The sequence below is a fragment of the Ceratotherium simum genome, chromosome 10, assembly GCF_057802395.1.
Source record: "Ceratotherium simum simum isolate JZ-2026a chromosome 10, ASM5780239v1, whole genome shotgun sequence".
NCBI classification, from domain to species: domain Eukaryota; kingdom Metazoa; phylum Chordata; class Mammalia; order Perissodactyla; family Rhinocerotidae; genus Ceratotherium; species Ceratotherium simum.
Genome location: NC_141909.1, coordinates 12,619,304 through 12,634,936, shown reverse-complemented (window position 1 = coordinate 12,634,936; position 15,633 = coordinate 12,619,304). Strand labels below are relative to the sequence as shown.

At 42.0% G+C, this 15,633-nt stretch overlaps 1 protein-coding gene across 1 annotated transcript in view; it reads left to right on the top strand.

Moving 5' to 3' along the window:
• Positions 1-15,633, top strand: part of UBAC2 (UBA domain containing 2) — a 166,340-nt gene that overhangs the window by 121,705 nt on the left and 29,002 nt on the right. The window contains exon 7 of the mRNA XM_014781853.2: positions 2,370-2,615. Within this exon, the coding sequence (XP_014637339.2) occupies positions 2,370-2,615 (246 nt within the window). The remainder of the gene's footprint in view (positions 1-2,369; positions 2,616-15,633) is intronic.

Below are 15,633 nucleotides of genomic sequence, written 5' to 3'. Positions count from 1 at the left end.
CTGAACCTGTCTGAGCTCCAGGGGACCCTCTGCCAGCATTTGGACTTACCCTTCTTCTCATACGCTAAGTGATTTCTAATTACTCAATGTGTTTCCCATTTTGTTAGTGTGGTTCATGATTACAGATGCTTTTATAAGGGAGGAAAACTTTTTTCTTCTTCCCTTCTAGGTTCTTTGGCTGGTCTACTAATTAAATTAATGCAAGACAAATTAGCAGGAAAAAACAAATTTAATTTCATATGTACAGGACCCCCAAAGATATGAGGCTCAAAGAAGTGACCAAAGCAGGCAGCTTTTATACCTTTTAGGCAAAGAAACATTGAATTTGTGAAGAATTGAAGAGACAAGAAGTTTGGGCTTGGGGTAGTAAATTAGTGAGGAAGTAACAAGATTTGTTTATACAGCCTTCTCTGCCTTGCATTCCCTATCTCTGGCAATAAGAATGCCTTTTACCTTCCTGGTACAGGGAGGATATCTTCACATGGGTGACGTATTTCCTACTTTCAGGGGAACAAAGGAGGGTCAGAGTGTCCTTCTTGCATCGGCTGTTTCTCAAGTAACTTTAATTTAAAATAATCAATATGCCAAAGTGGCATATTTTGGGGTGGCATATTCTACTCCTCTTCACTTTCTAGTTTCACTGAATGTGGAGTCTGTTTCTGTTTTCGTTTTCTTTGTTGTTTTGTACCATTTTTGAGAGAAGTGGCATGGAAATTATTTGAAACCAAAAGTCTTCCACTGTTCACTCTTCAGCCTGCTCCAAGTCTGTCTTTTGCTCCTACCACTGCACCAAAACTGTTCTTCTAAGGTCATCAGACGCCTCCATTATACCAAACCCAATGGTCGTTTTCCTCTTTCTGTATTAGACTCTGAGCTGCATTAGACATAGTTGACCATTCCCCTCTTCAAACACTATTCTGTTAGCTTCAGTGGTACTAAACTCTCCTAGTTTTCCTTGTGTTCACTGGCAGCCCCTTCTCACATTTCGTTGCTGGCTCTTCCTCCTCTGTCCATTCACAAAATATTGGTGTACCCCTGGGTTCAATCCTAAGTCCTCTTCTCTCTTCTGTTATATGTCCCCGACCTCCATATTATCTCATCTAGTCCCATTGTTTTAAACACCATCTAATCCAGTGACTCCCAAATCTTTATCTCTGCTAGCTTTTCCCTTGAGTTCCAGATTTATATATCCAGCTACACACTTGATAGCTCCACAAAGATTTCTATTAGATACTCCCAAACTCATTCCTGCGTTGCATTTGCTGTTTTCTCTGCCTGAAATGTTCTTCCTCCAATTTTTCAAATCACTGGCACCCCATCATCCCTAATATCTTCAATCATGTCACTTCCTCCAGAGCTTCCTTGACTGCCCGACCTAAAGAAAGGCCCTGTTCCACGTCACTTTATTTTCTTCATAGAACTTGTCTAGAATTGTTTCTTCTCTGTTCTTCATATTCGCCGCTGTTACCTCTGTGAGAGTAGGACCTTGTTTATATTGTCTTTGGCTATATTCCAAGTGCCTAGAACAGGGGCCTGGTCTCTAACATGTGCTCAATAAAATCTTGCCTAATTAATTAATTTCATTGTTATTAATAGAACATTAAAATGTACTTTTCTCCTTTTAAACAGAAAATTTTCAAATCTACCCTAATTTGCTATGAATAACTTCTTATACTAAGAATCAAATTCACAAATTAAAGATTTTTTTTACAAAAGAATAACCATACTTATTTTTACCTAGAAACCCATAGAGAATCTTTAGACTTCTCTTACCATATAAATTACCTTAAAGATGAAAAAAGGCTTGTTTATAAACAGAATTGTTAATTGTTAACTATTGGCCAGGATTTAAAAACCTAGAAAAATCAATACTTGAAAACTTTATTAAAAATCTATGTAAACTCTAGATTGTCCTTATTGTCTGATAAATTTATTATATGGCTAGATTATGTCATTGAACATCAAAGTTGTTTTCTGCCAGTATCTCTCTCTGCTGGCCATCTGCCAATAAGAGTAACCACAGAGTTAGTGTGAAAGTGTTTTGATAATCAGATATTTTATGACTTTTTTTTAAGTGAAAGCATTGTTTTCTAAATATTTTACTAGTACTTTGAGTGTTAAATGATTGGGATTTTGCTATCTCTTCTAACTTAATAAAAACAAATTTGTTTACTGAGTAAATTAAATTTTTTGTTGATTTGTACTGCTTAGTATTCTGCAACTTGGTAGGAGTTTTGGTTATCACCCAACCCTGCTAGAGTGAAGAAAAATACCATCAAAAGTATTTTGTGGTTATTGATTTCTATGTTAAATATGTTCTTTAAACTTTTATTACATTTAAACAATCCAGTTGGACTTTTTTCTTTTAGATTTCCGGTATCTGCTACAACAGCAAAATGTTACAAGTTCATCAGGTGCTCTGCATCCCCAGCTGGATGGCAAAGTTCTTCTCTTGGACACTTGAGCCCATCTTCTCATCTTCAGAACCCGCCACCGAAGCCAGAATCGGGATGGGGGCCACAGTAGACATCCAGAGACAGCAAAGAATGGAGCTGCTTGATCGGCAGCTGATGCTCTCTCAGTTTGCGCAAGCGAGGCGACAGAGACAGCAGCAGGTAAATAATAATAATAATTAAAAACTCAAAAATACTCAGTGGCCTAAGTAAACTTTTCCTCTGTAGCTGTATATGTGGTAGAGACTACATTTTATTCCTGTGCACTGCAATGTGGATATTTTGACATGTTTCCAAATAGAATGTAGGTCTCGGATAGTGGCCTTTCTTCATTTTTTTAAAAAGTAAAAAAATAAATTGCAACTGAAAGACTGGTCAAACTGGACATTCTTGTTCCACTTCTATTAGATAAACATTATTTCTTAGAGAAACACCAACCTAGTTAACAAGACGTGATATTTATCTGTTTTTATAATCTTGTAAAAGCCGCAGTGTCTTCCTGTTAAAATGCTTATTATCATGTGCTCTGGAGTGAAGAGCAAATGTAAAACTTCTTGATTTTCCTTGGTTGAAATGGAAAGAATTTGAAGGTAAGAACATTTTCAGGGGAAAAACCAAAGAGTAAATCAAATAAATGTTGTGTTTTCTTAGCCTTGTCATTAATCATCAGGAAATGTTGAGCATTTATCTACAAAACTGCTGTATCCAAACAATCTGACACCACACTTGTCTTTCAGAGGTCACTGTATGTCAGGCTAAAACCTCATACGTGATCTGTCTTTGACACTTTTGTGATCCAGCACACTGGGCTCTTCATTTCTCATTTCCATCTTCTTTACCCTCTAGGGTATGAGAGAGACTACTGTTCTCTCTTGCCATCTGCCTATCTCCTGCCTTCATTGGGTGGGAGAAGTAGGTCTGCAGGCCTCACAATGATCTGGAGAAGTGAAATCAGGTATGACATCTCTGGTGTCCCATTGGAGATGTGGGTCCCAGAGTTTATATCTGGGGTGAGAAGAAAGAGGCTGAGTCTACAAGTGAAAGAGAAATGCAAAGGTCCTTCCCTACAGATGTATTTGAATTTGAGGTGACTCTGGAACATACAATAAAGATACCATACCCATGATGTAGTTAAATATGGAGGACAGACATCTCTCTTAGAGAAGTCAAAGCTGGAAGTGTAGATCATGGAGTCAACTTTGTAGGGTTGAAGATGAAAGCAAAGCGCTAGATGAGTTCTGTAAGAGAATTACATCCAAGATGAACACAGGCTATAGACTAAGCCTTGTATTTAGCAGGGGAAGGAGGTAAACCCTTCAAGGAAACAGAGGGAAGAATGAAAAGTATGAGAACTCAGAATGATCAGTGTCCGAAAAAGTGAGTAATGGTGAATGTAAATATTTTCCAAGTGGGATGGACAGAGCTATGAAGGAGAGAAAGAAGTAGTGTACGATTCTGAGGTTCCTGGCTTAGATAATGGGATAGATGGATGACAGCGCCATTTCACCAACATCAGAAGAGCAGATTTGGAGAAAATAGATTGATTAAAGTCCGTTTGGAAGACCTGTAAGGAGATTCCCCATTAGATAACTATGGATCTTGTGCTCATGAACAAGCCAGAAGAGTTGTATTTCTCAGGTTGGTGTGCCCAGGCAGATTTCTGTGCATGAAGTTTATGGGAGAATGCTGTCAGGATCAGCATCTTGGGGGAGTGGTGATGAAGGACAGAGGGAGACTTTGAACAACAGTTACACAGATGACTTGAGCTAATCTCATGGAGAGCTGTGGAGTTGGGAGAGTCCTTCCATGTTGTCCCAAATTCAGACAAGGAGCTGAACTTGAAACCTCCAGCAACCAGTCATTGGTGCAGATTACAGGTCTTGGGCCGACTGGCTCTCCACGGATGCAGGCCATCACAGAGAGGGTGTCTCTTTAGAACTGTCAGGTGCCAAAACCCCAGCGCCGGGAAGATGGAGAGCTTTGGTCCTGAGGGAGGTGGGGGATCTGAGCAGCAGACCACAGCATCCACCCCTCGTGCCACTTGGATCTTCTTGTTTTACTTAAGTTCTTGGAGCAGCTCCTCCAAGATTCCAGTGGCACTCTTTTCCTGGGAGGAACCTTCACAAGGAAGGTTAGCAGGACAAACTACACCCCCTTCTGCTGAAGCTGGTCTCAAAGCCACACTCATCATCATCTCCCTCCTCTAGTGTCCGTTCGAGAGTCCCCTCACCTTGGCCGGAAGGCTTACTTGATGAAGTGATGCGTACTCTCATCCCTGTGAAGTCTGAGTCCCTGGTCACCAGGCCCTTCTCAGGCTGTATCTGTTGCACTTATCCATTTACTGTAAAAACTGGGCAAGGGAGTACCAGGCGATGCCCAGGTGGTCACCTGGGCGCCACACATATCCTCCCCCCTTGTGCCTGTAGCCATACCTTTTCCTGATGATCAGGGTTAATTACTCTTGCTAGGATAATGACTCCTTTCCTTGCCTGCTGGTCTTTCGGCACAAGAGCCCAAAATGACTGAGCAACTGCTGTAACTTAAAAAGTAATGACATTCTTGCTTTGTCCCCTGATGGAAGAGTTCCCCTCCTGTGAGCCAAGGTCTGTAAACCCATGAAATCTAGAGTTGCAGGGACAGGAAGCCTAGATTCCCCAAATGGGGGAAATTATTTTTCTCAGTGTTCTGGAGGCTAGAAGTCCAAGATTAAGGTACTGGCAGGGTTGGCATCTGGTGAGGGCTCTCCTTGGCTTTCAGACAACCACCTTCTTGCTATGTCCTCACACAGCCTTTTCAATTGCATGCTCTTAGTATCTCTTATAAGGACACCAGTCCTAATGGATTAGGGCCCTGCCCTTATGACCTCATTTAACCTTCATTACCTCTTTAAAGGCCTTATCACCAAATACAGTCACATTAGGGGTTAGGGACTTCAGCCTATGAATTTTGGGGGGACACATTTCAGTCCATAACCTGCTCCTTCCAGAGTGAAAAGGACCCAGTATAGTCTACCTGGCACTAAGTGGCTGTCGGTTCTCCTTGAGGGATGGTAATAGGGCAGGTTCATCAGTGGTCTCTGTTGCTGTCAGTAGCAAGGTTCACCTTAGAGAGTGGGGCCTATGCATAGTCCCATCCCTGCCAGCATGGCTACACTGTTTATGTGCCAACACGGGGGTGGCTGGTGATGGAGGCTGGCAGATGTGAATCAGCTGAGTCATCTTGTCTCCCTCTTCTGTGATGGATGTCCATGGTAGACATTAACCAGCAAGACATAAACGTCACACTTCATGCCTATTCCTTTAGCTATATCCACATGCCTCTTCCTCAGGTCTCTTGGTCCCCTACCTTCCAGTCCCCTGACCAGACAACCAAGTCATTTACCATGTCCAGTGAATCCTATCCATATATGTTATTACCTCAGGTTGTTTCTCTTTCCACATAAAGTGGATAACCAAATGTACTGCCCAAGCTCTGCCCATTGGGAGGATTTCTCCTCGTCACTGTCTTTCAAGGTCACCCTTAAGTGGAGCTATAGTGCAGCCATGGTCCATTTTCAGCTCTTACTATGTACTGAGCCAACCAACATGTGAACCAAATTTGGCCATTTTCCTCCTCTGTCTCTTCGTTATAAGGACCCACCCTCTTGTGACAGGAGGTGTGAATGAGGGAAGAGGTTTTGGTACAACAGAGGTGATTGACATGGTGATCTGGCATACATGCTTCTGCAGCTCACCTGTGCCCCCTGGCCCTGCTCATGCTGACCCTAGCTTCACCACTTCCGTCTGACAGTGGGTTTCTTTGGGCCCACCTGACCTTGGAACTTGGTAGGTCTCACACTTGTGACCACATGCCCACTTTATACCCATGATGAGGCACTTCTTGTCCCCCAGGGTCTAGCAGCAGTTTTTCTAAAGTATATAGTTTTCTGTTATGTTTGCACGCTCTTGCTCCAGTACCCTAGGGGTCTATCTCGTACTTATTCCTTGTGGCTTGCTGTAAACTCCACATGGTGTCTTTCTCCACCGCGGGTACTTTGAATACAGTAGGATCTGCCAGGTTGCACAGCCCAAGGACTAGTCATTGATGACTAAAACAGACCAAAATCCCTGCCCTCCTGGAGAGTGCATTCCAGCCAGGCCACTGTGCAGTGATGTCCTTTGGTCTGGGGCTCTGCCCACTTCTTGGCATGCTCCTTTATTTTCCGAGCTTGGTCTTGCCCCCAGTAGGTCTGAGGTTCAGAATCCCAGCCTCTGGACTCTTTCCAGAGGCCTTACATTAAATGGTTTGCTAGAGTAAAGAGCACACTATTTCTTTCGTCCTAGGCTTACTCAGTTCCCTCCTCATTTATTCCCAATGTCAGCCTTGAGAGATAAAGCTATTTCCTCCATTTCCCCTGGGGTTTGGGGGTGCTGGCTTGCCCAAGGACACACAGCTGTCAATGGGAGTACAGGATTGGGACCCAGATGTGTCCAACTCCAAGGCCTCTGCCTAATCCTTCATCGTGCTGCCTCCCATTAAGGAGAGCTCCTTGTGATTTTTTTTCTTTCGTTTTTTGCTTTGGCTAGCAGGAAACTCAGTGCCAAGTTTAATGTTCAATCAAATTAACTGTTTGTCCCGAAGTTACAACTTTTGCTTTCACCTTCTGTATGTTTTTAAGATATCTTTTTGTTTGTTTCAGTGTCCTTGTATCTTTTCTTGTAGGCAAGCTCAAATTGTTATTGCACTTAAAATAAATCTATTTTTTTAAAAGTGTTTGGTTTTCAGATGTTTTTCATGGAACCTAGCGTTTATTTGGTCAGAAAGTCATTCAGTTACTAATTACTATACATTAGATTGATCTGTCCGCAGTTTTTAATTTCAAGCATTCCAAAATAGTGCTAAAGTCTTGTTTCAATGTATATCTTTATATTTCTTTTGCCTGCTTCTGTCCTATTTCATCTTGCCACCTGGCAGCCGCTTAGTGCTTGTTGTGGTCCTCACTTGGCTTTGGGGTCACAGTCAGTCAGTCGGTCATTACTTGAGACTCCCTCTGATCAAGACTGGGTACTCTCTGAGCACAAAGAAGTGAAGAACATGCCCTTTCCCTTAATGAGTTTGTGATCAACTTCAGGGAGCTTGGGCAGATATCCTTGAATTAGATAAGTATCCGTGAACAATGAAATATTGACCAGAATGAAATATTGACCAGAGTATCCCGGGAAGTAATAGATGGAGAAGAGCACCATCAGTGTGGACTGATACTGTGAAAGTAGGGTTCGAGCACTAGAAGGATGGGCAGGATTTGGGTGGGCAGAGAGGATGAGGCAGGTTATCCCAGAGGAGAGGATCAGTAAGAGTCAGGGAAGCCTGGAGATGATAAAGAGGCCCTGGAAAGGAAAGACCTCAAAGAGATCTGTTTGACTGGAGTGTGGTAGGCTCCGTCGTGAGAAATGGGAAATAATTCAGCAACTGTAATAAAGAGTGGTACTTTTAATCCTGACAGCAGATTTGGGTTTTGACATTGGAGGCTGTGAAGAGTGGTTTAGTCAGTAATAAAGGTAGGACAGTTATTTCAGAAAAATTCATCTTTTTGCAGTGTGTAAGATGAATGGGAGAAAGGAGAGACCACAGAGGAAGAGACAGATAGAATGAGATTTCTAAAATCCAGCTCTCAGCTGTGTGAATGCCTCGGCTAGGATAATGGCAGTCTCTTTATTAGCTCTTCTGCTGACTCCTTAACTCTGCTGCTTCCCCAGGTCCAGTCCACTGAGCTTCTCACCCTAGATGCTCTCAGCTGGGGGCCCACCCAGCCCATCGCTGTCATCACTCTGTTAAACCCATGGCTCCCAGATTTGGATCTGCAGGCTAGACTTTCCTCTATTCTGGGCTCCAGACCTAAATATCCTACTGCCTTCTGGACATCTCTACTTGAGTGTTCCACAGGCCCTTGAAATTTACCATTTCTTTGCTAAATTTGCTTCTCCTTCTCACCCCCTACCCTGATGAAAAGCACTGTCATCTACCCAAAGGCCCAAACCAGAATATCTTGGCTTCACTGCAGACTTTTCCCTCTTATGCATCCATATCTGTCTTGTCCCCCTCCCCTAATTCAGTCCCATAGAGTCTACCTTCCTGGTGTAAATCTGTCATTCCCTCTCGCTTCATCCCACTGCCTTAGTTCAGGCCACCATCATCGCTTACCTGGATTTCTACAGTAGCCTCTTACCTACTCACTTGTCATGACTGCCTCGCTCTCTACACCCTGCCCCACCATTCAGCCCCCAGAGTGATCTCTGTGAAAACACAAATCTGATTGTTTCACGCCTACTAAAATCCTTCAGAAGCTCTCTGGAGCTTTCAAGGTAGTTAAAACTCATTACACAAGGCCCTTTCCTGCTTTTTAGCCCCATCTCTTCCTCTGGCCCCATGTGCAGCCCTTAGGCTAACTATGCTGAACTATTTGCAATTTATCATGGCCCTGTTGTTTCTCACCTCTTGCCTTCACATCTGCCCTTTTCTCTGCCTAAAACAAACTTCCCCCATACCAACTTCCCCACCCTGCCCCACCCCATCCCCACACACAATTTTTGCTTGCCTAACTCTTGTTCACTCTTCAATATTCGTTTCGAGTATCACCTCCTCTGGGAAGCCTTCTCCAGCCTGCCAGTCCAATCTGATCCTCTCTCTGGTCCTAGAGCCCCTGGGGGTCTCTTTCCTGGCACTCACCACTCCTGCCCCTCACTATTGATTTACTTCCCTAACTCTACCAGCAGTGTGTCTTGGGGTGGGTCGAGACTTTTTTCTTTATATCTCCAGTATGTGAATAATGCCTGGCACATAGTAGGAACTCACATATTTGGGGAATTAATGACTAAATATGTATACAGTAAATGTTTCCAGAATTACCTAATGTCCTGAACACCAACTGAATAGTTAGGGCTGGAAAGTACACAGATATCCTGAGAGGACAAGTATGAAGCAAACCATTACAGACAGCCTGAGACATGTTTAGAGAGTACGGAGAGGAGGAAGAAAAGGAATTCCACGGGGGTGAAGAGAAAACCAGGAAGGTTCTGTGGCAAGGGAGCCTGGAGAGTAGAATGTTTCAGGAAGAGTGGGACAATGGGTGTTCAACAGATTCAGATGTCACCCCTCCCAAAAAAAAAGCCAAGCAGAGATAATGACTAAGAAAAGACCACTAGACTCAGCAAGAATTAGTCCATTCTTCAAAGAGTTTCAGTGGGAATGCAGCTCCTTAAGAAGTAACGCATGAATTGGAAGTGGAGGAAGGACAAGCGTCACTTCCCTTCTGATCAGCTGGCTTCAATCTTGGACATCCTTGTGGTAGTCACATCTACCTTCTTTAAAGTTAACTATGGCGTTATACTACTGAAACATTTTTAATATGCTCTGAAGTGTATATAAATTCCATGGCTCTAAAGGACAATGAACAGTGTGACGACTCTAGATGTTATTTCATCTGGGGCTTGAGACCAGAGCGCTGGCAGGGTCAGTGTACAGTGTCCTTAATTTCATCATCAAGCACAGTGATGTGTTCTTTCTGGACACTTCCACAGTAGTTGCTACCCAGAAACTCTCAGATGATTATCTTATCGACTCATAGTGATGAAAACTGAGTTTACTACGTAATAATGCTGCAGTCTCTTACTTCTATTTCTCATCTCCTTCCATGCCCATAGTTTTCCTATTCTTCCATAAATTTATGTAAGGGTAGTGTGTTCGATACACATTAACTCTTCTCTCAACAGCTCCTTGCTCTTAGATTCACTCCTCTCCAACAGAGTTGCTGGCTCCATGGTTGGTGACATCTCAGAGTCATTTTGGTACTTGCAGCTGCGGATCATTTTTCCACTACTGGGGCCATTACGTAACTTTTCATGGGTTTGTGTTTTATTCATTCATCAAGTAGTATATGAGCTCTTGAAGGACAGGAGCTAGTGTTTTAGTGATTTATGTCTCTTTGGTTCTACCGCAGTGTGCAGCCTTGAGAAAGTAAATGACACTGTCCTGGCCTTCAAGAAGTTTTCAGTCCACTAGGGGAAGATAGATGAGTCAGTACAAAGTGCTAGGTTTCTGTTGGAGTTTGTATGCAGCAAGAAGAGAGTCTAAGTTCTCTCTGAGGGATTCAGCGAAGTCCTGTGTGGTTGAAGGGAATCTTGAAGAGGCCAACATTCAGGGAGGTATTTAAGGCTTAGGTAACCTTGTGAGAAAAAGCACAGGGGCTCGAAACAGCTGTGGGAACAATAAGGAATTACATTTGCCTGAGCTCGGGGCTTCCCTAAGGAAGAGGCGGTGAAAGATGAGGCTGGGGAGAAAGCAGAGGCCAGGACATAGCCGGTCTTATGCCACCCTAAGATTTGCTTTTTCTTTTGTCCTGCAAGAAGGTAGTGAGTCAATGAAGCCTTTTAAGCAGGAGTGTAAGTTAGATTTGTTTCTAAGGAAGATTACTTTGGCCATAATATGAATGATCAGTTGAAAAGGTGATGCTGGGGGAAGAAGACCGGTTGGGATGATGAGTATTCTCTGTGTTTTCAGGGTGTTCATGGTGGTGAGGCAGAGCTTGCTCCCTGAGTGATAGTGAATGGCTGCAGTCAAGCTTTGCAGAGCCTCTGCACATTCAAACCTCCAGAGCAGTCACGGAAATTTCCAATAATAATGAACATTTGAATAGTGGGGTTGCTGCATGAGTCTCCTCGGCTTCTCAGCGCGTTATTTCCCTCTTTTTGTTAGTCGTAATGGGAGAAACCCATATGCTCATGATAGAAGAGCAGCAGAGTATAAATGAAAAGCAAGGAATTTGCAGTTAAGGGATCAACCCTGGGTTGACAGGGAGATCTATACACACTCTATTTAATAGGGTTGTCATGAGGATTAAAATAATTTATAAAAATCACTTTATGTACCAGAAAGATCTGTCAAGTATTAGTTATTATGATCGCATTGGACATCTGTTTTCTGAATCTGAGGAAGTTTGAGAGTCCTGATTTAGGAGCTAACCTGATAGTTATTACTCTTAAAAACTGGTAACCTTTAGAACAAGGGTCCATGGGCTACTGCCTGTGGGCCCAACCTGAAGCTAAGAATGGTTTTTACGTTTTCATTGCTTGTATAAGTAACTACATGATATCTTCAATTTTGCTTCTTGGTCTTTGAAACCTAAAACATTTACTATCTGACGTTTTACAGGAAAAATTTGCCAAACCCCTGCTCTAGATTATGTAGCCAGCAGCTGTCAAAGCACCTTTTTACTGGGAAGTCAGAACTCGCTCTGAGTTTGGGCATCTGTTATTTCTGTAACCACTGGTTTCTCTCTTGGCTGATGATGATAGTAGTTGTACACCACCACATGAACTTGGTGACAAAACTTTCCATAAGGTATTTCTGTAAAATCTCCATTTACTTTAGAAGTAGAATTAAGGTGAAGCCCGCTGTGAATGCATCGTGCTTGGTATAAGCCAAGTGGGAATTTGGTCAGCAAAGCACTGAAGTCAGTTGGGGCTCATTTTGTCATAGCCTCTTCACTTCCTTGGGCTGCCCAGTGTTTCCTGGATGATTGTCACCTGTTTTCAGTAACAAACAGTCTGTTTGATGTTCAAGGAAAGAAGATGTTGTTGATGCCTACAGCAGCTCACCATTATTCACACATGCATTTCAGTTATTTTCTCAGTATTTGGTTGAATTGAGTTAGCTATATTCTCTCACCCTCTCTTAGTAACATTTTGTGGCTGTGAAAATTGTTTTTCTCTTTATCCACCCCAGCAACAGTTGTTAGGTAACATCTAACATATGCATTATTATGAGTCATATCTGCCTTACAAATCATGAGAGTTCCTATCATTAATCAAGTATTTTTAGTACAATATTTTTAGTGTATTAAAAGTGCTCTCAGGTTCTCAATGTATTTTTTAAGTTTTTTAATAGCTTTATTGAGATGGAATTTACATACTATATAATTCACCTACTTAAAGTGTACAATTCAGTAATTTTTAGTATATGCAGAGTTGTACAAGCATCACCACCTTCAATTTTAGAACATTTTTATTACCCCAAAAATAAACTGTACCCATTAGCAATCACTCCCCAATCCTCCCACCCCCTAGCCCTAGGCAACTACTAATCTATTTTCCATCTCTATAAATATGCCTATTCTGAACATTTCATATAAATGGAATCATACACTATCTGGTCCTTTGTGACTGGCTTCTTTCACTTAGCACCATGTTTTTGAGGTTCATCCATGTTGCAGCGTGCATGATGATCCCTCAGCGTGTTTAAGTAGCAAGACCCACCTAGTAGACCTTTCTGCTGGCAGGTGCCATCCCATCAAACCAGTTTCACTCATTGCCCCTTCATCTGGTTAGGTTTCTGAGTAAGCTTCTTACTCACCTCTTGGCCCCACTAACACTGCAATTTCCATTATCATCCTTTCCTCAAAATATGTGTAGTGTCTGGCCAGGCTCTGGAGAGCACCACAGTGAACAAGACAACATGATCCTTCCTCTCCCTGAGCTTAGAACAGAAAGAGGCAATTATAGTAAAGTGTTATGAGCATTCCTAGGAGTAGCACCTAGCCCAGCCATTGAGGGTCAAGAAGTAGTGTCTGGAGGAAGTACATTCTGAGTTGAGCCCTGAAAACTGTATACCTATACCTACACGTGTGTGTGTGTGTGTAGCAAAGGAGTCCAAGGGAGCAAGTTCTCAGCCTAGACTAACCCAAGCGGCCTTAAAGACAGCATGCGGGCACGTGGCACACTTCTCAGCACTTTTCCTTTTTAGCTTTGGTCTTTCACTTTTGGGTGCAATTTGATTTGAAAACCATTCTTGTCAAGTTGCTGTGCTGCCTTGTCAACAAAGCAATCTAATCGGTTAGAGCTAGTTCTTTTATGACTTTTTTCTTTTATGAGTATGAAGTGTATAGTATCAGGTATGGAATAAGTTACTAGTGCTGAGTTGATAAAAATCTGCAAACTAAATGAAAATTAGGTGCAAGAACTCTATTTTCAAGTGAAATTAAAGCTAAGCTGTTGATCTCAATCTGTACCTCCTTGCAGAAACTACTGTTATGTTTTTGGTGCTCTTGTAGTTGATCATACTGACCTTTTTGACAAAATTCAGAACAGATAGGATCAATCTAAATTCTAATCCCTTTCCAAGACTGACTCATTAAGTGACCTCGAGAAAATCATTTCTATTTTCCATTCTGCCTTGGTGTCTTCATGAGAAAAAAGTGTGTGGTACAATCTCATGGTATTTAAGAAAACAAGTAAATGATGATGACGTACTTGGTTGGTATTTTGGAGAGATAGAAGTTATAAACAATCCTAACTCTTTTCATAATTTTTCTTTTATTACTTGTTAATCATTTTTTAAAACCATAAATGAATTTAGAGATGTACCCTGTAACAGACATAATGTTAAACAGGGGTATATTAGAAAAATTGTCCTCATAATCATTTTGCAAATTTTTCCTCCCCAAAAAAAGCGATCCCTATGGGTTTTCAAAACCAGAAAACAATTCTAGTGCAGGACAGACCACTGGGGTACTCATGAGTTTCTCAGGAAAAATCCTTCTGATCATCTCGAGAAGACTTGAATTTCATGGAACCCACCCCAGGTTCAGACCCTGCAGCCTGGTGCTGTGGGTGACAGATGTGGTTTTGTGAATAAAGCGGCAGGAGCCCAGGAATTTCCAGAGAAGTGAGTCATGACCTTCTATCCGAAATTAGAGCACAGAGTAGCGATACCAAGATTTTTTAAAATCATACCTTTTAAATGATAAAGATGTATGCATACATGTTGAGCCTGGATTTGCAAGGAAGTGGGGGGTCATAGCTCGTTAGAGATCCTTAATCAATGCAAGTAACACACTTTAGTAGCACAGCAGAGTATAAGATGAAGGTTATCTAGACCAGTGTCTGCCCAGGAATCCCTCCTACAACAGCTCTGGCCGGTGGCCATTGGGCTCCTGCTGGAACAGTGAAGATCTCTTTTTGAGAGACAACTTCTTGGCTTTCAAGATATTCTTCAATATATTGCTGAGGAAGAGGCAACTCATTATTAATTTAAAGATCATCTAGTCTAGCTTTCCATTTTACAGATGAGGAAAGGAAACCTAGACTCAGTGTTAACATTCTCTTAGATTGGCAGCTTGACTGAGTTCCGTAGAAGTTCAGCAGAGGGGGAGAGCAGTAAGAATTTGAATTGTCGAGAAAGAAGCCAATTACAGATGTAAAGTAAGAGCTGGGCTCTGTACAAACTGGAAGGAGGAAGGATGGTCAGAGGGAACAGGGGAGCGCATTTTCGTTGACAGGCGCAATTTGAGCAGACATAGTCTGCAATAAGTGAGAGGCACAGTGAGTGGAATGAACCTGCAGAGGAAAGGTAAGAAATAGTTAGAATGGGGCTGGTTTTGGAGGACCTTCAAAACAAGACAGAATAATTTAGATATGATGCAGTAAGATTTTCAGTTGAGGCAGTGGCATTGTGAAAGGGCTTATAATGAAGATTTACCTGCAGTAGTGTACAGATTGGATTGGGGCAATATTGTAGCAGTGATGTTATCCAAGAGGCTGTTGGCTTAATCTCATAGTGGGACAACAGAGACTTAAACAATGGCATACCCTCTTCAAAAGAAAAGTCACTGGTACTTGAGAATTGCCTAGATTTGATGTACGAAGTAGAGAGTTGAGTCTAAAAGAGTCGCCAGGCTCTCAGGCAATGCTAGCCTAACATTAGATAGAAAAGTTGCAGTCTTCCCTGCACAGTGCTTGTTGGAGGACAAGTAAGGGAATGAGAGGTGGTCGCTGAAGATGTGAAAATGGATGACCTCTCTGGGGAAGGAGATGTAAAAAGAGAGCTTGAGTAATCACCAATCTCATTTTTAATAATGAGTTTCACCTCCTCTTCTTTCAGAACACTTACTGGTAACAAGTACCAGAACTAATTTTAATTTTGACTTTTATTTAATAATTTTTGTGTAGAGGTAAGTTTAAGGAGGAAAAAAAATGACCAAAAATTTGGCAAGGAAGAGAGGAAACAAAAGATATAATGCAGAAATTGGTACTCTGCATGCTGAAAGATGCTCTTTCATTCATATTTTCAAGGAAGCTGTATTAAAGTTCTTATCCTGTGCAATCCTTACCATAACTTGTGTTCAGTGTTCACAAACATGTAAATCAAA